Source organism: Mauremys reevesii, linkage group 2 (assembly GCF_016161935.1).
Source record: "Mauremys reevesii isolate NIE-2019 linkage group 2, ASM1616193v1, whole genome shotgun sequence".
NCBI lineage: Eukaryota > Metazoa > Chordata > Testudines > Geoemydidae > Mauremys > Mauremys reevesii.
Genome location: NC_052624.1, coordinates 189,565,010 through 189,586,763, shown reverse-complemented (window position 1 = coordinate 189,586,763; position 21,754 = coordinate 189,565,010). Strand labels below are relative to the sequence as shown.

Here is a 21,754-nt window from a genome sequence, read left to right as displayed (position 1 = left end):
ACACTCTTGGATAGGGTTATTTTGATTCAGGTCCATACACTGCAGTGTGGACACCAGAGCTCCAGGTTCAAGCACAGGTGAGAAAATCCTTAACCTAGGTTAACCTGTGTGGACACTCAAGCCCTGGATTCTGACACGAGTGAGCTGACTCAAGCCCACTAATCCTACTCTTACATTGCTGTGTAGACATACCCATAGAAAAATCCATCTGATGAGTTGGTATTAATACATTTGAGAGACAGAAAATCCAATTTTTAGGAATATGGGAAGATACACCAGGGATTTGCTTTTATTCATGAATATTGTGCATACGAATACATAGAAAATATAGTAGCAGAAGTTAAAAACATTGCCCCAGAAAACGCAAACAGCAAGATTCCTATCCCAAGGAGTTATTTCATGATAAGTACAAGTTGTATGTTACCTTTTTTCCTTAGTACTAAGGAGCACAGTAAACTGAGTCATTAGTGCAGATTTAGATAACGAGTTTCACTCACTAGGAACCATAGCTTTAAGTTGAAGATTTCCTAAAGATTTGACTCAAGTTGTAGGATGTGTTATAGTCATGTCAGTACAGAGCTCTGGTTGCTAAAAAGCAATATTTTGCTCCATTTAGAAAAATTACCTGTTGTGGAAATTACATAAAATATTTTCCCCCCAAAAAGGCAGAACCAATAAAAGAGCTTTTGATTTGTATGTGTTTTTTTTTCAAAATAGATAGGAAAATAATTGGGACACTTCATATAAACATTATCTATCCTAAGTTTCATTTTCACTATGCTTCAGGTGATGGTTTTCTAAAGAGCAACTGAATTAAGCAATCTGGCTTTTTTATGGTAGCACTCTGTACCAGTCCTAGGTACCAAGATGTCAGGAAGCTTTTAAGTAGGCCATTGTACAGCCTGACATGTAGGTCCACACATTGTACAGGCTACACACTATGTATGTTTACAAGCTTTACAGACCCTTAGACCTACTACTACAGAGTTTTCTCCCTTTTATTTTTAAATAAAAAGGTTAAAAAATGGAATTTGTTTCTTTATGTAGAAAGAAAAAACAATTGATTTGAAAGCAGTGCTAGAGTGCAAGCAAAGAATACAAGATTATGGGTAAAAGGTAAAATGAACAGTGTTTTCATGGACACATGCCCACCAGTTTTCATAGTTATTTAGGGCTGACGGATTCATATTAAATTCAGACAGAGCCTTAATAAACATTAAAGAAGCAATGTTACAAGTTTCAGGCTGGTACATACATGTCTGTTGTAATACAGAAATCAGCGTTATCTCAAATGGTTCATTAGAGAATAAAACTGTTATACAAAAGATACACACTACCTTTAGCGCTTAAACAGTGAGTAAAAGGTAGCATTAAGAAGAAAGTGCACAGCAGAAAGTTATCTGGAAAAGTTCAATTTTAAAAATTTCTTTTCAGCTATTATTCTTTTGTCAGGAAGTGTAGTGGGTTAAGATGGCTTCTGTTTTCTTTCCCAAATCAGTCTCTCCTTGTATTGGTTCTCAGTAGGATGCTTACTCTGACATGTAGAAATGATACATCAGGGCCACAATAATTGCTGCTATTGCTGGGATCACCCAACTGGTCCACCAACTAGAAGGAATCAGTGAGAATTATTTTCATGCAATGTCTAACAGCTGCTAAATTACAAATGTGATATTTTATTGCTTATAAAGTTTACTTTGTAATCTCTTCCTTTTCCACCCTTCAAATGAGGATAAGAGCCTTTGACTGGGGGAGTGTTTAGGTTAGTCTAGTACTAAATGCTGGTGATATGCTCTTGCCAGCCAACATGATAGTGTCCATGGTTAGACTTTGAAATAAAGTTTTTATAAGTTTGCTGATTGGAGAACAAGAAGATCCCAGTCAAACTTAAAGCCATGGCTTGTCGCCACAGAACTGTGCCATCCATTGAAGAGCAGATACAGGTGAGCTTTCCCAATAAAACTTTTGGTACTTCAATTCCTCTATTGGAAGTGATGTGGAAGGTTCTTGAGTCACAGGATTCCTCTATGTAATGAACAGTATTAATGCATTAAGTTCTGGCTGGATTGTGTTGAAATGCCCGGAACATTTGTGCACATTTTTAAATTCTACTATATATGCTGCTCTACGTTTAGCCCAGAATCCTCTTTATATTTAACTTAGATGCAGCAACAATAGCAAAGACTTTTCTGAGCTGATGCTTATCAATAAGGCATCCAGAGTAGCTGGCGACAGCAGCAGCAGCACTAGTAAGTTCTCCTGCATTAGTAGCATACCAGCTCTTCTCTAGAACAAGGTAACCTCTTAACTTCAAGATAAAGTGTAAAATCTTCATGGTAAGATGACAAGATGCCCTGGAGAGTTTTGAGAGCAAACCTGGGATTTACATATGGCAACAGCCTTCACATGTCATCCATTCCTAGGGTCTGATTCCACAGGAAGTTATTCCTATGTGGATGCTCTTTATTCTAGAATGAGTGTGTCCACACAAGGGAGTTCATCATGAATGCCTTTTTGCTTTAAATTCACTCCTTATCTTACTACAAATTAACTTCCTAGCATTGATAAGCCCTTAATATCCAGCATCTTATTTGCTAGTAGTTTGAACTGAACAGTATTTCCCCCCCACACACACTTCATTGAATTAGGGAAGGGCAACCATGAAGCACCATTCTGTTTTAATTTATGACATTACAAGCCATACTATACCTGGAATTAGAGTCCACAGTGGTAATAAGTGTTTCCTGAAAAACAAAGTCATAACTAAGATACTGAACATAAGTGGCAATTTCCCCTCACCTCCCCGCAGAGAACTGGCTAAAGGAAATGGATTCATCATAACACTTTTATTTGTACCTTTTCCCAACAACTAGCCAAAGCAAGGCACAAATGCAGCTTTCATGCCTGGATGAAGGCAGCCTTATAGTTAAAAGCTTCAGTAGTAATTTGCTAATCAGATAACATTCTAATTCCATGTTTCCTGCTGCAATTTATAACTCATTTATAACAAAATGGTTACCTAAAATTGTTGCCAAGTAGTTTTTTTTTTTAAATGTCCCTCTCTTACTAGTTAGCGGTTGCACTAATGTCTGTAGTTAAGGTTATATGAAGACTCTGAACTGTTTAGATATTCTTTGGGGCCTAAACTTTCCATGCTTGTTTCAATCTCAGGTAAACATTTCAAAGGTTGAATTATTGCAATAGAAAAGCAAAATCATTTTAGGTCCAAGGCATCTTGGTTGCCAATAATTCAAGCTAAATACTCCAAATTTGTATGTAAATATTCTGTATTGAGAATGAGGGTGGAGTGATTAATGAGAATGAGGGTGGAGTGATTAATTTACATCATACTGAAGCTTTGTAAAACTAATTTGAAGTTTTGTGCTACTGCAACTTTAAAGTTATATATATATATATATATATAAATAAATAAATAAAGCCACTGCTGTTCGGATGTCTTCAAACTTAAAGAAACTGCTACAGGCAAAAACAAAATATTGAACATTTAGACTCTGATCAACAATTAAGCAGGTATATAGCTTTACTAACATGAGTAACCCTATTAACAGCAATGGAACCACCAATGTGCTTGAAGTTAAGCATGTGCATAAGTATTCACATCAAGGGTTAACACTGTATTCAACAACTTCATTAGTGACATTAGATTGGTGCCATGTCAAAAGCATATTGCTTTAGTGTTAGATATTTAGACTTCCAATACATTAAAATTACTGTGATTTTGAAATCCGGAGCCTAAAGTTAGGCTCCTATAACTCCTGGATAGGCATTAAGGGTGGGATTTTCAAAACACTTAAGAGACTTTGGAGCACAAATCTCAGTGAATTCAAACAGCAACTCCTAATGGAGAATATAGTCTGGTCAAAACATTTCAGTTTTCTTGATTTATGGAAGTGCAACACATCAGAAGATAGTGTTGGTTATAAAGATAGCACAGGCTATTTGCTTAATAATTTAGTGTTGTTCTCACAGGAAAAAAACAACAATGAGCTCCTGGACTTGTCGTTCAGCACAGATCTAAAAACGTGAAACTCCTTAGCAGAAAATCTATGGAAAACTGAAATTCCACTAACAATTAGGAAACAAGTACAAATTGCTAAAGGAGGTGTTTTAGGACTATATATTGGGAAGAAAGTAAAGAACTAGCAACATGGAAATAAAAACTTTAGCTTTTTAAAAATTGATGAAAACCTTTTTTTAAATCATGATTTTTATCCACTCTTCAGAGTGGAATTAAAGACAGGTTATCAGCAACTGAAAAAAGTCACTACTGAATATACTCAAGCATTTGCCAATATTTTACAAAGCCCAGTGATGTTACAATGCATAGTCTTCCTTGTTCAACTAAAACACAGGATGCTGGGACTGTTCACAAAAGGAATACCAATTCTTATTGAAAGAGTGAACTATCTCTGTGTAAATCCTTCAGAAACACAGAGCCTGGTCCCACACATCTTCATAGAATCATAGAATCTCAGGGTTGGAAGGGACCTCAGGAGGTCATCTAGTCCAACCCTGCTCAAAGCACGACCAATCCCCAACTAAATCATCCCAGCCAGGGCTTTGTCAAGCTTGACCTTAAAAACCTCTAAGGAAGGAGATTCCACCAACTCCCTAGATAACCCATTCCAGTGCTTCACCACCCTCCTAGTGAAAAAGTTTTTCCTACTTCCCCCACTGCAACTTGAGACCATTACTCCTTGTTCTGTCATCAGGTACCACTGAGAACAGTCTAGATCCATCCTCTTTGGAACCTCCCTTTCAGGTAGTTGAAAGCAGCTATCAAATCCCCTCTCCTTCTCTTCTGCAGTCTAAATAATCCCAGTTCCCTCAGCCTCTCCTCATAAGTCATGTACTCCAGCCCTCTAATCATTTTTCTTGCCCTCCGCTGGACTCTCTCCAATTTTTCCACATCCTTCTTGTAGTGTGGGGCCCAAAACTGGACACACTACTCCAGACTGAGGCTTCACCAATGCCGAATAGAGGGGAAATTATCACGTCCCTCGATCTGCTGGCAATGCTCCTACTTATACAGCCCAAAATGTCGTTAGCCTTCTTGGCAACAAGGGCACACTGTTGACTCATATCAAGCTTCTCATCCACTGTAATCCTTACATCCTTTTCTGCAGAACTGCTGCCTAGTCACTTGGTCCCTAGTCTGTAGCAGTGCATGGAATTCTTCCATCCTACGTGCAAGACTCTGCTCTTGTCCTTGTTGAACCTCATCAGATTTCTTTTGGCCCAATCCTCTAATTTGTCTAGGTCCCTCTGTATCTTATCCTTACCCTCCAGCGTATCTATTACTCCTCCCAGTTTAGTGTCATCTGCAAACTTGCTGAGGGTGCAATCCACCCCTTCATCCTGATCATTAATAAAGATATTGAACAAAAGTGGCCCCAGGACCGACCCTTGGGGCACTCCACTTGATACTGGCTGCCAACTAGACATGGAGCCATTGATCATTACTCGTTGAGGCAGACTATCTAGCCAGCTTTATGTCCACCTTATAGTCCATTCATCAAGCCCATACTTCTTGAACTTGCTGGCAAGAATACTGTGGGAGACTATCAAAAGCTTTGCTAAAGTCAAGGAATAACACGCCTACTGCTTTCCCTTCATCCACAGAGCCAGTTATCTCATCATAGAAGGCAATTAGGTTAGTCAGGCATGACTTGGCCTTGGTGAATCTATGCTGACTGTTCCTGATCACTTTCCTCTCTTCTAAGTGCTTCAAAATTGATTCCTTGAGGACCTGCTCCATGATTTTTCCAGGGACTGACGTGAGGCTGACTGGCCTGTAGTTCTTAAGTGTTTATATTCTTTAATGACATTTTTCAAATGTGCTGCTGCCCTGTTAATCCACCCCTTAACAGTTCCTCCAGCCAAACAGCAGGAGCAATTGTGAGAACTCACTCATCCACCATCCCATTTATCTCAGGGACATCTGGACTTCAAGACAATCAGTTAAAGTCAGAAATTTTTGTTTTTAAAAAAAAATTTCCAAAACACAAAGAACTGCAATGCTAAGGTTACACATTTAAACAGAAAGTCAGAAAATAAAGTTAATGTTCTCATTAAAATCTGCTCAATGTAGCAGTTAGTTTACTAATTAAACTACTAGTAGCTGAAAGCTTGAGCAGTTGCACAGGGGTAATTTGTAAAGCCATGTGTCTAAAAGCCATTGAGAACTTAAAAATTGGATGGCCGTGAATCCCAGTGATGATTGAAAACTGGTGATATTCTAAACAAAAAGATCTCAGCTATGCTTGTTAACTGTTTCCACCACTTAACACCAACTCAGACATTTTAGACTTCAGAGTGATATTTAAGATTATTGTGTACGCTGGTTGTTTTCTGTGTGGGTGGTTGTGCTGATTTGTCTATGGGTTGTGTTGTACTAGGAGAGTTGTATAGATTTGTATGGGTGGTGAATGAGGGGTCTATGATGCTGTGAGTGTTTAGATTGTTTTGTCTGCTGATTGTTGTGTGGGTGGTTGCATTGATTTTTGTCTTGAAGGGTTGTAATGGGAGACATGTTGCTTTGTGCAGGAGGCAGTTGGGTCAAGTAACCCACTATCTGTACAGTCTCCCCCACACAACCATTGAAATTGCTATATGTAAATTAAGTGTGCATTAACTCAGCTATCGCTCTAGGACAGCATTTCTAAAGTGGGGGGCCACAAAGCCCCAGGTGCCCCGTGGGGCTGAAGGCCCAAGGCCTCCCCCATGCCAGGCAGCTGAAGCCCAGAACCCCAAGCTTGCCCTCCATTTTCCCCAGCTGAAGCCCTGAGTTTTTATAGCATGTTGGGAGGGCCTCAAAGAAAAAGGTTGAGATGCCTTACTATAGCTATGCACCAGGTGGGTGTAATCTGTAAAGTCAAAGTGATGGAAAACTTAAAAACTGGAGGGTAACAGATCGCAAAACCCAGTGATATTCTGAACAAAAAAAGCCCTCCATTATGCTTGCTGTTCCAGAGCTTCACACTGACTCTAGAGACATAATAGGCTTCAGAGTGACACAAAGTGACAATCCTGGAATCTTGTATAGAATACATAGTTTAGTTGTTAAACATATAAACAGTGGGTGAGTTAATGTTACTAGAGTACTTTAAAAATATTTTTAGAGAGTAATAGGAAATGTATACTTTTTTCAAAGCAAATTATTTGGGGGGCTCTCAAAGTTAGTGCTCTCTTTATAATTGCACCAAGACATCCCTGACGGGGTGGGTAAGTCTCCAGGAAACTAAGTTTTGGAAGAGATAATTAGCAAGCAAGACTGCATAGTTTAATTGCCTAATGGGCATTCTGCTGCACCTTCTACAGGTGTACTAGCATCAGAATCCAAACAAGCATCAGAATCCAAACAAATCCCATAATTTGCTGCTGACTTCCAACTTGCTGGCACCACTTCTACTAATTCCCATGGCTTTATTTTAATTGTAGATACATGGGTGTATGTCCTGTAAATACAGAAGTAGCACCAAAAAAAAAATCCATGGTAGTAGTATTCTGTGTTTACCTAACCTAAAATGTTTCAGGTGTTGATAGAGAAGGTGTAATTAGCTCAGACCTGATGCAATTTTATTCTAGTTTCACCTTAATTGTGTACAAGTGTGGTAACTGTCATGCTTGTAATATTTGTGAGTTGTGCCCATTTTGCCAAGAGCTACACTGCAAAAGTTGAGGTAATTAGAAACCTGTCAGCTCTATTCACAACTGTTCATACAAAACTGAAACAAAGACAACTTATTAACCTGCGCCTAAAAGTTTGACTTTTACACTTAACACTGAAGATTATTTTTTATTTAAAAACTAGAAAGAATAGTTAATTTGTGCATTTGATGGTACTTTCTATACAGTGAAACAATGAGAGACCGGAATTAATTTTCTATTTTGTTTGGTGAGAGGGGAGATTTTAGCAAGAACAGAAGAAAACATTTTTAGACAATAGGAAATGTTTACCATAAAGCCACGCAGATTGACAGGGGGTCTCACAGCAAGTACAGTACTTTAAACTACTTTAAGGTTTTATTTTTAAAGTAAACTTGACCTTCGTGTCCTTTTGTCTCTCGGTCTGTACACTGTGTGCAAAAAACCTCAGTGTCCAGATGAAACACTGGATTTGAGATTTCAGAGTGATGACACTTACCGTTGGTTTCTGAACTTTGTCTCTATCATCCTGCAAGAAAATAAGGGGAAAATGATTAGACAAGAATGAAGTGTACAAGAGAGGATTTCTGAGAAGGTCACTAGTTTCAGTTAACAATGCTGTGCCACTAATTTTTTTTCCACAGTATAGACTTAAGATCATGAAGCTGTATTCCACTGCCATACGTTATCTAGTAGGGTGTGGGTCTGAGGACAGAATAGGCCCACTGCTCCTCCTGCATCTCGTAAGAGGCAACTAAGAGGGGGCTGCCGGGAGAGGGATGGGCTCCATCAGGTTAGAAATTTGCCCAAGACACAACATGTGATGAGCAAGTCAACCATGTCCATATCGGATTGATTGCATCCCAGGTTAATAATGACCGCTCCATCAGTCTCCCACCAGAGCGGATGCAACAAGTATACTACTGGTGTAACCCCAACAAAGAGGATCCGTGGAAGAGATAACATCACCATAGCCACATGGAATGTAGGGACATTCAGACAAATAGGGAGGTTGAAAGAACTCACATACAAAATGGAACAATACACCTGGCACCTCCTAGGAATCTGAGGTCAGATGGAAGAACTTTGGAGAGGCACATAGAAGAAGGCTATGTACTTTATTACAGTGGAAAGGACAAACATGTCAACAGCACAGGATTTCTTGTGCATAAAGATATCAAGAATTCATTATTAGCGTGCCGCCCAATGTCCAGCAGGCTAATTTCCATCCATCTAAAGGCAGTGGTACAAGTCTACACCCCTGCAGCAGACTGACAATGAGCAAACTGAAGATTTTTACAATCAGCTCCAAAGACATCATGGATATACACAAGAAAGATATCCTGATTGTATAGTGAGATTAGAATGCTAAAGCAGGTACTGACGCACAGGCAGATAGGGCCACAATAATCTTGCCATTCTGTAATGCGATAACCAATGAGAGGGGATTGAGGCTTTTGGAGTTTGTCAGCTATAACAATCTGGATCTTGCAAACACATTAGGAGCACATAAAGCATGCAGACGATCAACATGGCACACACCTAATAGTCTAAATCACAGCCAGATCAACAACATCGTGGTGCAAAACCGATTTTGTTCTGGGATTAACAGAGCTAAAACAAGGAGCTTTCCTGGTGCTGATATTGGAAGTGATCATGACCTTGTGATGCTAAATTTTTGGCTGCATCTAAGGAAAATTGTCAGGCCGAAATTCACCAGAACCAAGTTTGACTTGGAAAGACTCAGACCGAAACACTGCAGAGTCATTCCAAGCAATGATGGGCAGAAAATTTTGCCCCACTGCTTGCTCTAGAGGAAGACAGAAACAGTGACCAACAGTTTCAACACTAATGCATGAGGCAGCAATGGACATCCTTGGGAAACATCGCAAGACAAAACCATGGGTCACAAATGAAACACTATAGATGTGTGACATCAGAAGAGAACTTAAGAGAGACAAGAACAGCACCGAGGGAGCTGATAAATACAGAGCGACTAGCAGAAAGATTAAAAAAAGTAATGAAGGTGGCCAAGGAAATATGGATTGAAAAATGATGCTCTAAAATTGAAGAGTTTATCAATAATAAAAATAGCAAATGAGCCTTCCAGGTTGTAAAAGCAGCAAAGAGTCCTGTGGCACCTTATAGACTAACAGACGTATTGGAGCATGAGCTTTCGTCGGTGAATACCCACTTCGTCGGATGCTTCGTATTCACCCACGAAAACTCATGCTCCAATATGTCTGTTAGTCTATAAGGTGCCACAGGACTCTTTGCTGCTTTTACAGATCCAGACTAACACGGCTACCCCTCTGATACTTGACACCAGGTTGTAAAGGATCTGACAAAGGAAAGCTGGACCAAAGCTAACGCAATTCAAGACAAAAAAAGGGAACGGTCCTACAGAAGAAAGGAACATCATGAACAGGTGGACAAACTACTGCTCTGATCAATACAACCACCAGACAAATGGAGATCCTAGTGTCCTAGATAGCCCAGAGTCAGAGGAGGATGACTTTCCAGTACTGTGTGAAGAAGTGCAGACAGCTGGGAAATCACTCAAGAACGGAAAGGCTACATGTATTGACACTATCCCAGCCAAACAGATGAAATTCAGAGGAGAAATAGTAATAGATGTACTCACCAAGATCTGCAGCAAGAACTGGCAGACCAGTGAGTGGACCTCCACATGGACAAGTCACTAATAATCACTCTGCCAAAGAAAGACAACCTGCAATTGTGTCAAAATTACGAGACCATAAGCTTAATTAGCCATCCCAGCAAAGTGATGTTGAAAGTCATATTGAACAAACTGAAGCCACAAACGGAGAGTATCACTGAAGAACAAGCTGGCCTTCATGCTGGAAGAAGTACCAGAACAGGTTTTCAACCTTCATGTTTTATGTGAGAAGTACTTACAACACCAGCAGGACATCTACCACGTCTTTGACAACTTCAAGAAGGCATTTGACAGAGTATGGCATGAAGCTCTCTGGGCAACCATGAAGTAGTACAATGTTAGTCCTAAGCTTATTCTTACCATTAAACAACTATATGCCAAGGCCAGCAATGCAGTTCTCGTCAATGGCACAATAGGAAAGTGGTTTCACACCACTGTTGGAGTCTGGCAAGGCTGCCTTCTTTCACCCACACTGTAACATTTCCTTGGACACATAATGACTGATGCCCTAGATGATCACATATGCACAGTCAGCATTGGGGGCGAACAATCTCAAATCTTCGGTTCGCTGATGACATTGACGACCTGGCAGGAAGTGAAGATGAACTAGCCAACCTTGTGAAATGATTGGACGAAACCTCTGCAAAATACGGCATGGAAATCAGTGCAGAGAAAACCAAGCTGCCAACAAACAAACGTGACTGGATTAGCTCACATATCCCCATCAGTGGACAAGAGCTAGAGACAGTAAAACAGTTCAAGTATTTGGGGGCAATCATCACTGATGAAGGCAGAAATTCTGGCAAGAACTGTGCAAACAGCAGCAGCAGCAGCGGCAAAGCTAAAGCGAATTTGGAGGAATAAGAACATCTCCCTAGAATCCAAACTGAAACTGCTACATGCAATGGTCATCTCCATTTTTCTGTATGAATGTGAGACATGGACCTTTATGGAAGAACTTGAATGGAAAATACAGGTAGTAGAGATGAGATACTTTGGTAAAATCCTGGGCATCTCCTACTTCGACCACGTCACTAAGAGGTTTGTAACATCATCACTTAATGCACTGGGTCATATGAAAACCTCCTGACGACCATGAAGTGCAAGCTGAAGTGCTACGGCCGTGTAACAAGATCATCTGGCCTATCCAAGATCATCTTCCAAGGGACAGTACACGGGAAGAGAAGAAGAGGTAGAACAGAAGAGATTAATTGACAACATAAAAGAGTGGACGGGAATGGACTTCGTGGAGACTCAAGCACTGACACACAATCGTCAGGGGTGGAGACAATTAGTTGATTTCTCATCAATGATGGTGCCCCAATGACCAATGCTGTTATGGGAGTGATGACGATAACATCATTTGCTTATAAATAATTCCCAGAATGTTTCCTTATTCAACTGAACGCAATTCTCCAATGCATTTCAAAATTCTATGCACCATCAGATTTACGTTTCCTATGTTTCTAAAAGATACATGTCTTTAGTCTACTGCATAACAAACTGAATTACCCTGATTTGATAGCTCCTTCCACCATTCACACACGTACAATAGATAGATGCAAACTAATGAAGGTCGATGTGCTTTGTGGCATTCTGTTGCAATGGCCCTGAATTATACAGCACGCTCAGGCAACAGATGAAAAGTTTGTGGCAGATTCAGGTAAGTTTTTAAAAGGCAGTTTATAAAAGCATAAATTATGAACCACACACAGTATGATGCCAGTGTTTCCTGTTTGTTATACCTCAGATAACTGTGTGCATAACAAAATCACAGAAGTTGTCAAGATGACAGAAGCTGGAGATTGGCAGTGAAGTGAGGGACAGCTGGGTCTTTTACATGAGGTGTGAAGCAGTTTAGGGTTAGCACCATGGGCTGCATATGTCTACTACAATACCCAAAAATAAAATAGTTAATGTTGATATTGTCATCTTTGTTTCAGAATAACCCATGATGAGTGTCAGCTCACCTTAGATTTGTTCTTCCAAATTTTCTCCGGCCTCAGGGATCATTTTAGTAGTAGTAGTAGTAGTAGTAGTAGTATTACCATAGCAATTAGGAGCCCTAGTTATGGACCAGGATGTCACTGTATAAGGTGATGTACAAGTAGAAGCAGAACAAAAAAGAAAGATTCTCCAAAGTAAATTAAGAGACCAGAGATGGGTACAGACAAAAGGAGGATTACAAGGAAACAATACTGGTCAACACAATAGGCAGTGGCATCAACACACCAGCGAACCTGGACACTGCCCAATTTTTCTGGGCATCAGAGCAAAGGAGTGTTAAGATAGGCCATGAAGGGCCTTGAAAGTAGCTTATGTTTGATGTGAAAGGGAAAAGGGAGTCAGTGAGGGATAAAAACAGGGTGAGATAGTCAAAGAGACAGTGGGCTAGGAACATGACCTTTGCAGCAGCATTCTGAATGGATGTGAATGGGACATGACTGCATGTGTGTGGGCCAGAGAAAAAGATTTTTTTTCAGTAACTGAGACATGAGTTGATAAGAGTCTGGAGGAATTTTAGCTGAGTGGATAAACAGGAATGGTTGTATCTTAGCGATGTCCTGCAAAAGAATCAGCAAGACTTAAACATAGCCTGGATGCAAGGAACCCATGAGAGATCTAAATCAAAGGTGATGCCCAGGTTATATTTTCCATGGTGATCAAAAAAGAAGCTGGAGGCGAAGATTTATAACTCTGTTTTAACCATTTAATTATTTATACTCTCCTCATGTTTTCAATATTACCTTGACAACTAAAAGGGCTAGAAATATACTTTTTTAAAATAATGAAGCATAGATTCTGAAATTCACTTCTATTCCAAATAAATGGCACAGACATGGACTACACAGGACCCTGTCCAATTTCAGCTTACATATCCTGTGCAAGATGTTAATGATCATTTTGAATACTTCCTTCAGTACAGTAGATGACTACTCCTTACAAAAGGTTTACACAAATTCACAGATATACTATTTTAAAGAATATTATCTTATCTTTAGGGAGATCATGATGTACAGATTGGAGAGTGCAGTATGATTTAGTGCTCTGTAGCGTTATTTGTCAACCTAAGTTAAAACCCCAGCTGTAATGCATTTCAAAGAGGAGAGATAAACCGTATCCTTACTATGATTTGATATATTATCTGAGCACTTCAGACTCTCAGCTTCTACCTGAGCAGGAAAAAGCAGTCTGGCTTCACCCAAAGTTAGCTGGTGTGGTGAAATAATAAGGTATGGTTAGCATAGACGGTTACCAGCTCTATTTTTAGTGTGCTTATCACAGAAATGTCTAAACACTGAAAACTGTAGTGACATTAATATTTCTACACCAATAGTGTACTCACAGGATGAAGCTCCCCTATAATGAATGTCTCAGACAGAGTTCTGGCATCTGTGGAATGGCCAACATCTTCAAAGCTTTCAGTAGCATCTCCTCCAGCTTGCTCCCTTAGGACTTCTTCACCACCTGGATGCTGTGAGAGAATACAAATTTCAGATCTCATGCACTGTTACTAGTATTTTCCAGAAGTCACAGGAGGTGGAAGGATTTTTCAGCTGTCAAACCAGACCTTGATTATGAAAAAAAATGTGTTGGGCATGTTCTAAAAGACATTCAATTTTCTTCAATATTTTAAAGAGCCCCATGGGTTACACACTGAGTGAAAATAAAATCCCTTCCCTTATTTTTTCCCAATTAGCTTTTGCAAAACTGATTTCTTCCCTACATTCTAAACTATAATTTCTTCATTCAAAACTTCCACCTGGATGACTACAATTGCTAGAAGCAGCATCTGACATTCCTGACAGAACTAGTCAAGGCATAACAAAGTTAAATACATATGCAAATTAACTTTAAACAATACTACAACACTTTTCCTACATAGGGATTATTTACACTTCTGACAGTTGAAACAAATCCTAACGTACTACACGCTATGGACTTCAATAATGAGGGCAACAAATGATTTTTTACTTTATTAAAGCTTTATCTATCTTTAAAGTCTCTCTAGTATCTGTAAACCAAAACTAGAGACCTTGCTTTTGAAAATGTTACCTCAAACTCTTATAGCTACACAATGTAACACAAAGGAATGCTGGCATTCAAAATGCTTCCATCTTCTCAATTCTCCCTGCCGATGTGGTTTCACAACCAGATTTTCTTTATGAAAAAAATCTGCTACTGCTGTGCACAAGACCTATCAAATGTACTAATCCTGAAAAAGAGAAGAGTATTCTCTTCTCTGCCTTAGTTATTTCTGATAACTATAAGCAGTACAAGTCAGACCAGTGAGATTTCAGCTGACAGTGTCCAAGAACAGCAAGGCAGAATTAATCTGAAATGCACAGTTGATAACACTGTTTTAAAAGCAAAATCAGCACTCAGGTAAGACGCCCTCAGGTTACTGGAGAATGAAGTCTTCTACTTAGTCATAAGAAAGGAGCAGAGCCAAAAGCAATGCAAGTTTCCTCTGACTTTTCATTTAAACTATTCTGGATGTACCACAGGGATGGAAAGAGAATGTTAACTGTTCTCTCAACATCCATTCAACACTTCTCTGCAGATATGGCCAACTGGACTTATATGTAATTGGTAATTAAGTTACACTGAACCCAAATCATAAACCAGTATCTATGACTAGGACCCTACCAAATTTACGGACGTGAAAAACGCATCGTGGACCGTGAAATCTGTTCTTCCCCACAAAATCTGGTCTTTTGTACTTTTACCTTATATTATACAGATTTCACAGGGGAAATCAGCATTTTTCAAACAGGGGGCGCAGACCCAAAAGTGGTTTGTGGGGGAATTGCAAGGTTATTGTAAGGGGATCAGGATACTGCCACCTTGACTTCTGCAGTGCCTTCAGAGCTGGATGGCAAGAGAACAGTGGCTGCTGGCCAGGAGCCCAGCTCTGAAGGCAGCAGTGCAGAAGAAAGGGTAGCAACAACATATCATGCCATCCTTACTTCTGTGCCGTCGCTGCCTTCAGAGCTGCTCTCCAGCTGCCCAGCTCTGAAGGCAGTGCTGCCACTAACAGCAGTACAGAAGGGTGACAATACCAAGACCCCCCCTACAATAACCTTGTGACTACCCCACAACCTCCTTTTGGGATAGGACCCCTACAGTTACAACACTGAAATTTCAGATTTAAATATCTGAAATCATTACATTTACGATTTTTAAAACCCTATGAAACCGCAAAATGGACCAAAATGGCCCATGAATTTGGTAGGGCCCTATCTGTGACACAACATACTACTTCCTCATCCCACTCCCCTCAGAGACAGCCAGACACACACTCTTGAGGGTTCTCTAGGTTTCCTCAACAAGTGCTTACCAGATGGTAGAGATAAATCATGCTGTGAATCAAGTTGTGGGATGGAACTCAGCCATAATAAGAATAAGAGAACACCATGCTTTCCAATTCAGAAAGATTTTCTTCAACACCTAAAAGTATTCAATCTGATGTAAGTGATAAGAAGTGTTTGCTGCTCTAGACTTAGAATTGGGGAAATTGCACCCCAGAAGTGAAGCAGCATAAATGATTAGATGCTAAAACAGCTTCTTAATTTAATAATCTACTGTTTAAAATACTAGCACCTAGCATCACTGCAGTTAAAACATTTATTTTAATAGTGCCACAGAATAGGTTTTTAATACTTCATCCAATGGTATGTGTACAGATATAAGCATGTGTACAGATATAACATTCGAAACAATGTTAAAAGAACATTCAAATTGCAAAGTCAAGCACTCAGATGTTAGGCAATGCCAGAATTAAGGTTGTCTGTGCAACCTTAATTCACCTATCTTTTGCATATGCATGATGAGACATCTAGGGCACGTTTACACTTACCTGCTGGGTCGACGCGGCAAGTTCGACTGCTCGGAGTTCGAACTATCGCGTCTGATCTAGACGCGATAGTTCGAACCCCGGAAGCGCTAGTTCGAACTCCGGTACTCCACCGCGGCAGGAGGAGTTGCCGGAGTCAACCTTGGAGCCGCGGAGTTCGCTTCCGCGGCGTCTGGACGGGTAAGTGAATCGAACTAGGGTAGTTCGAATTCAGCTACGTTATTCACGTAGCTGAATTCGCGTACCCTAGTTCGACCCCCGACCTTAGTGTAGACCAGGGCTCAATCATATGATCACAGTATGAGACGCGTAGGACCAGATCTATCCAAGTGTTTGGCACTCATTGCAGCCAAAGTCAGTTGGACCTAAACTCTGAAGATGTGCTATAAAATATTACGTACTCTGAAAAAAATCAGGCGTTAAAAGTCTCAATTTGGGCTCTCTAAACTAGTGGACATTGACAATTTCAGCCTTAATCTCTTTAGGCCTTAGTTCCCCAGCTGTAAAATGGAGATACCACCACTTAATTTCACAGAGATGTTGTGAAGATTAATTAATGTTTGCACAGTAGTCAGATCTTATGATCAGAGCATCAGAGAAATGCCTATGAAGAAATTATATTTGAATTCAGCAAAGTTTAGGTGATGTACATTAATTAAAGCTGGAGGCCAAACATTGAATAGAAAAGATGAAAAATATGGCATAACTAGCCAATCACAGAATGAGGCAAGGAGGCTGTGAGGAAAAAATAGTATATAATCATATGCCATAATGCAAACACACTAGGGAGCCAAATCAAAGTTACATAGGCAATCTAACCTTGAAGTGTTTGATTTAGCAAGCATAATATTTTTTATGTAGATTTGGGGATATAATTGTATATTATATATGAAATATGAATTAACAACAATTACTGACAGACAAGTTCCTTCCTGGTGTCTGAGCCAAAATGGACAGAAAGGCCCTATAGTTGAAGCACAGCAGAAAAAAGCTCTGTTTATACACTTTTGCAGCTCTGAACTGTGTGTACCGCATTTTCCGAAGTTAAGAAAATAATCCTGGCTCACATTTATCACAAGGAAACAGTTGCTGCTACCAGAGTTTCAAGTAGGGTGGCAGTGCCAAAATACCCATAAATTGTACTAATTCTCATTATTTTAAATACATTTATTGTGTAACTGTAGAAGTTCTTTAAAGAAGTCAGATCTGTGCTCATCCACAATGACTAAGCAAAAGAAGGAGAAGCTAAACAAGTACAAAGGGTAAAGATTATGCGTAATAACTGAGCCAAAAAAGGTTAAAAGAGGGTATGCAGAAGAGAGATTACACAAGGCAGATGTGGCACTCATTACAAATCCTGGCCATGAATCAGTTTTGATAACTATGTGGTGAAATGCCAGGACAAAGGTCTTAAATGAGCACTAAACTTGACTACCTTTGAAATTTACAGTATGTTTAACAAACTGAATCAACATAACCTGTTGGACAGCAAAGTTACTTGCATAACTAAATATTCAGAAAGGGTTAATCCAGCTTTAAAAAAAAAGCTTTGAGTATTTTTACATCTACTATGCTTGGAAATAAATAGCCCCCAAATAGAAAAGAAAACCACTTCAGAACTTCTTAGGACCTAAAAGTAGGATCTCTTATCCACAGCAAGTAACTTAGGCCTTGTCTACATTTAAAAGGGTTTACCACTACAGATACAATGGTAAAGCCCTCCCTAGCAGAGATGCAGCTGATGCTAGCCAAAGAGTTCTTTTGCTGGTATGGCTTGAGCCAGTTCCCCAAATGTAATAAATTATACCAGCAAATGGATTTTTTTGCCAGTATAATTGCATCTACCCCCAATTAGGGTTGTATTTTTTTTTTCACATTACTGACAGCTATGCTGGTAAAACTTAAGGGTAAATCAAACCTCAGATAGTCATACATACTTGCCAGCCATACAATAGACAAAACACATAACCCAGTGATTTGTACCTTGAACTGCTAAACATTTATTAAATACAAATGTTTCAAAACTTTACATGTCAGTGAAGCTCTTGCCATTTATCTTACTCATTAAATAAACAAACTCACCTACCTACAAACATCCCCACTGAAGTGCTCAGTTCTCTGTAGAAGACAAAAAAGAAACATAATACTGTACTATACCCTCTTAACAAATGAAAGTGACAATTGTAAGGCCTAGTCAATGGAGATTAGGCTTCAAAGTAATGACTTTTCCATTGGAAAGTCATTAAAAGTCAACTTTCCAAGTTGTGTCAAGGTTCTCTTTCAGTTTACTTTAATAGCTTAATGTAACATCAGGAAGTTAATTTTGAGTCCTGCTTTATAGTAAATTATTTCAGTTTGATTATCTGACATTTTTCAGCAACTCAAGTGTAAACAAATGCTGCACCAGAGAGTTTTTTCCTTTAATGGAGAATCTTGGAATTTCTTAATACATACTTTGGCCAGGTCTACATTTGAAAAGTTTTATCAGGAGAACTATACCAAACCCCTGTAGTGTAGACACAGCTATACGCAAATGCTTTTCCTGATATTGCTTATGCCAGTTCCCCAAGCAAAATAAGTTACATCAGCGAAAGCACTTTTATGATGCTATAACTGCATCTACTCTAGGGTTTTGGCAGTACAGAAACACTGCAAAATAGAAAAGTCACACACCTGACATTACAATATCAACAAAGTTTTCTACTTTAGACTTGGCCTTAAATTCCACAAAACTCAATTTTAACAAAAGCATACAGTGATTAGAAAAATTTTATCAAATAAAGTGAACTTCTGAAATGCTGTTATCAACTTAGTCAACTGTCTGTATTACTTAATATTCTGAAACCCTCCAAGTGGCACAAGTCATTAATCCTTTTCTATGTCAGAGTTCAAAGCTTCATGAAGTTAGCCACCCTAATTAAGCAACTTTTCCATGGGTTAAGGCAATATCCATGAATCTTCAGATCTGGGTCCAGCACTGAAGATGGGTTAGCAAGCTTGCAAAATCTGGATCCATAGTAGGGAAAAGGTCACTATCAGAATATTTGGGTCTCCACTATAGGGAATAAGGAGCAGGAAGCAGCACTGGCAGGGAGTCAGAATACCACAAGCTCTTGAATTTTATAACAGCAGGCCCTTTGATTGCATTTGGGACAGGTCTAGACTTAATCCACCACCACTCACTTCAAAAGGATTGAAGGACTGCTCCTAGAATGACCGATTCCTCTCCCCCCTCACTCCTCCCACATGGTATACTGTATAGCGTGCTTTTCCAAATAAAGTAGTTGACACTAAAGTTATCTGATGAGTTCTATACTCAGTTAAGTTTTCAAAAGCCTGGAAGAATGATTTCCATTTTGTCTTTGTACTTTTAAACTATTACAGCTGGGGAGGGAGCCAAAGGAGAAGGTGAAATATTTAAAAAAAAAAAATCCAGTTATCAGCTGAGTCACCATGGACAAGTCAGTTCACCTCTGTGCCCTTTACCCCATCTGTTAAAGGAGGAGGAGAGTATTTACTCTTCTTTATAAACCACAAAGAACTATTAGGGTACGTCTTCACTACCCACCATATTGGCAGGTAGCAATCGATTTCTCAGAGTTCGATATATCACGTCTCATCTACACGTGATATATCGAACTCCGAACGCGCTCCTGTCGACTCCGGAACTCCACCACCGCAAACGGGGAGCCGCGGACATCGATCCCGCGCCGTGAGGACGGGTAAGTAATTCGAACTAAGGTACTTCGACTTCAGCTACGCTATTCGCGTAGCTGAAGTTGCGTACCTTAGATCGAACCCCCCCTCCCCCCCAAGTGTAGACCAGGCCTTAGAAATAAGAGCTAAATATTACTTCTTTTAATTGAATCTGCACAAGTTTAGTAAATCCCCACAAATGCTTTTCATGCTTCTTAGCTGCAGTTCTCATAGCTAGGACTTTGGAGTCTTCTTATACCATGCCCCATGCTTCAATATTTTAGTTATGTAATACAACTGAACGGTTCTACGGTCAATGTTAAGATAGCATAAACACGTTACATTCACAGACTGTTACATTTAAGCAGCACATGCCCCAAAGATACTTTACCAGTGTTCCTCGCTGTGCAGGTGGAACTAAACTATACTTTTACATTACAGAATGATGCTATGAGTCCTGTAATATTGTCACTTAGGCTACCTCATACTTGGAGCTGGGGGGGGCGGGAGGGGTGATTCCCAGCTTACACAGACATACCAGTGATAGCTCTGCTTGAACTAGCATGTGAAAAATCACAGTGTAACTGGAGTAGTACAGGCTAGCTGCCCAAAGTATGTACCTGTCCGGGCCCTCTGGCTATGTACTCAGACAGCTAACCCACGCCACTGCCCATTCTACACCAGCTTCAGTGCTATTTTTGAGCAAGCTAGCTCAAGCGGAGCTAATATGGGTACATCCACATGTTCTGGGAATCATACAAGCGCCACTGTAGACAAATAGATCCATTCTGTCCATACCAAAAAAATGAATAGTCACATGGTGAGTTCTACTGTGTTGTGACATAGTACACAGTAGTCTCCTTCCTGCATCCCAGTAACATTTTACTTTTTGTCTGTCATCTCCCCAAATACCTTTTTTGAGATAGCTGACTAGACTCTTATCAGATGAATTTCACCCAAAGTGACATCACAGCTAGAGCAGATAAGACAGTCACAAAATACTTTTTTTACCTTTGAAAATTATATTGCTAAAACAAACTTTTGGGATGCAAGTCCCTGGAGCTGATAATCAGACAATACGAACAGGAGACTGAAGATTAGACAAACATTAAAACAAGTGTAGTAGTGTGTTTCTAGTATGGATCACATCTAGAGTCTTTGAAGGGAGAGGCACAATTCAGATTCATATTCTGCTCATCTGTTTCTCTGTCGAATCTGTCTCTCCAAGGGTCTGATCCAGTTCCCACTGAAGTTAATGGAAAAGCTCCAATTAACTTCAACAGGAGCTGAATCAGGCCACAATATGTTTCAGTCTCTCTTTTACAGGGAAAAAGTACTCTTCAGTTAATCACACCAGACTTGCAGATTGATAAGGGGATCATTATGCTTAGATATGGAAAAAGTAAAAAACCTGATAGGCATCCTTTAAAGCCTGCTATTTACCACTTACCATATTTACAGAGTCTGTGCTACTCCCTATACTTTAAATGTAAAAACCACAAATATCTTAACAATTTAAAGAGCACTAGGTTCTCAAACTGGGGTCATGACAACACTGTTTCCTAAAGGCGAGACCTGAAACTATGGGAGAGGCATCTCAGATATCTTTTGTAATAGGGCCATAGTACTGAACAGGTTGAGAACCACTTAAGTGCAATATATGCATGTTTAAAAGCCTCAATTGTATTTATCACTTTTTTCAGCTAAAAATCTACATTGAGAATCCTGTCTCATACCCAGGATTTGCAGAGCAATAGCTCTCCACAAGCTCGAGTCTTTGCTGACCTTCCCTCATGGACAAGAGATAAACTTGTTCAATAAACCTGTTCATATTTCTGGAGAATTCTCTATCA

The 21,754-nt window shown here is 39.6% G+C and overlaps 1 protein-coding gene across 1 annotated transcript in view; it reads right to left on the bottom strand.

Moving 5' to 3' along the window:
• Positions 1 to 261: 261 nt before the first annotated feature.
• The window catches only part of LOC120396883 (cytochrome b5), a 28,693-nt gene continuing 7,200 nt past the window's right edge, over positions 262 to 21,754 (bottom strand). The window contains exons 2-5 of the mRNA XM_039522074.1: positions 13,695 to 13,823; positions 8,168 to 8,197; positions 2,710 to 2,744; positions 262 to 1,608 (exon numbers count right to left, since the gene is read on the bottom strand). Of these exons, the coding sequence (XP_039378008.1) occupies positions 1,530 to 1,608; positions 2,710 to 2,744; positions 8,168 to 8,197; positions 13,695 to 13,823 (273 nt within the window). The 3' untranslated portion in view covers positions 262 to 1,529. The remainder of the gene's footprint in view (positions 1,609 to 2,709; positions 2,745 to 8,167; positions 8,198 to 13,694; positions 13,824 to 21,754) is intronic.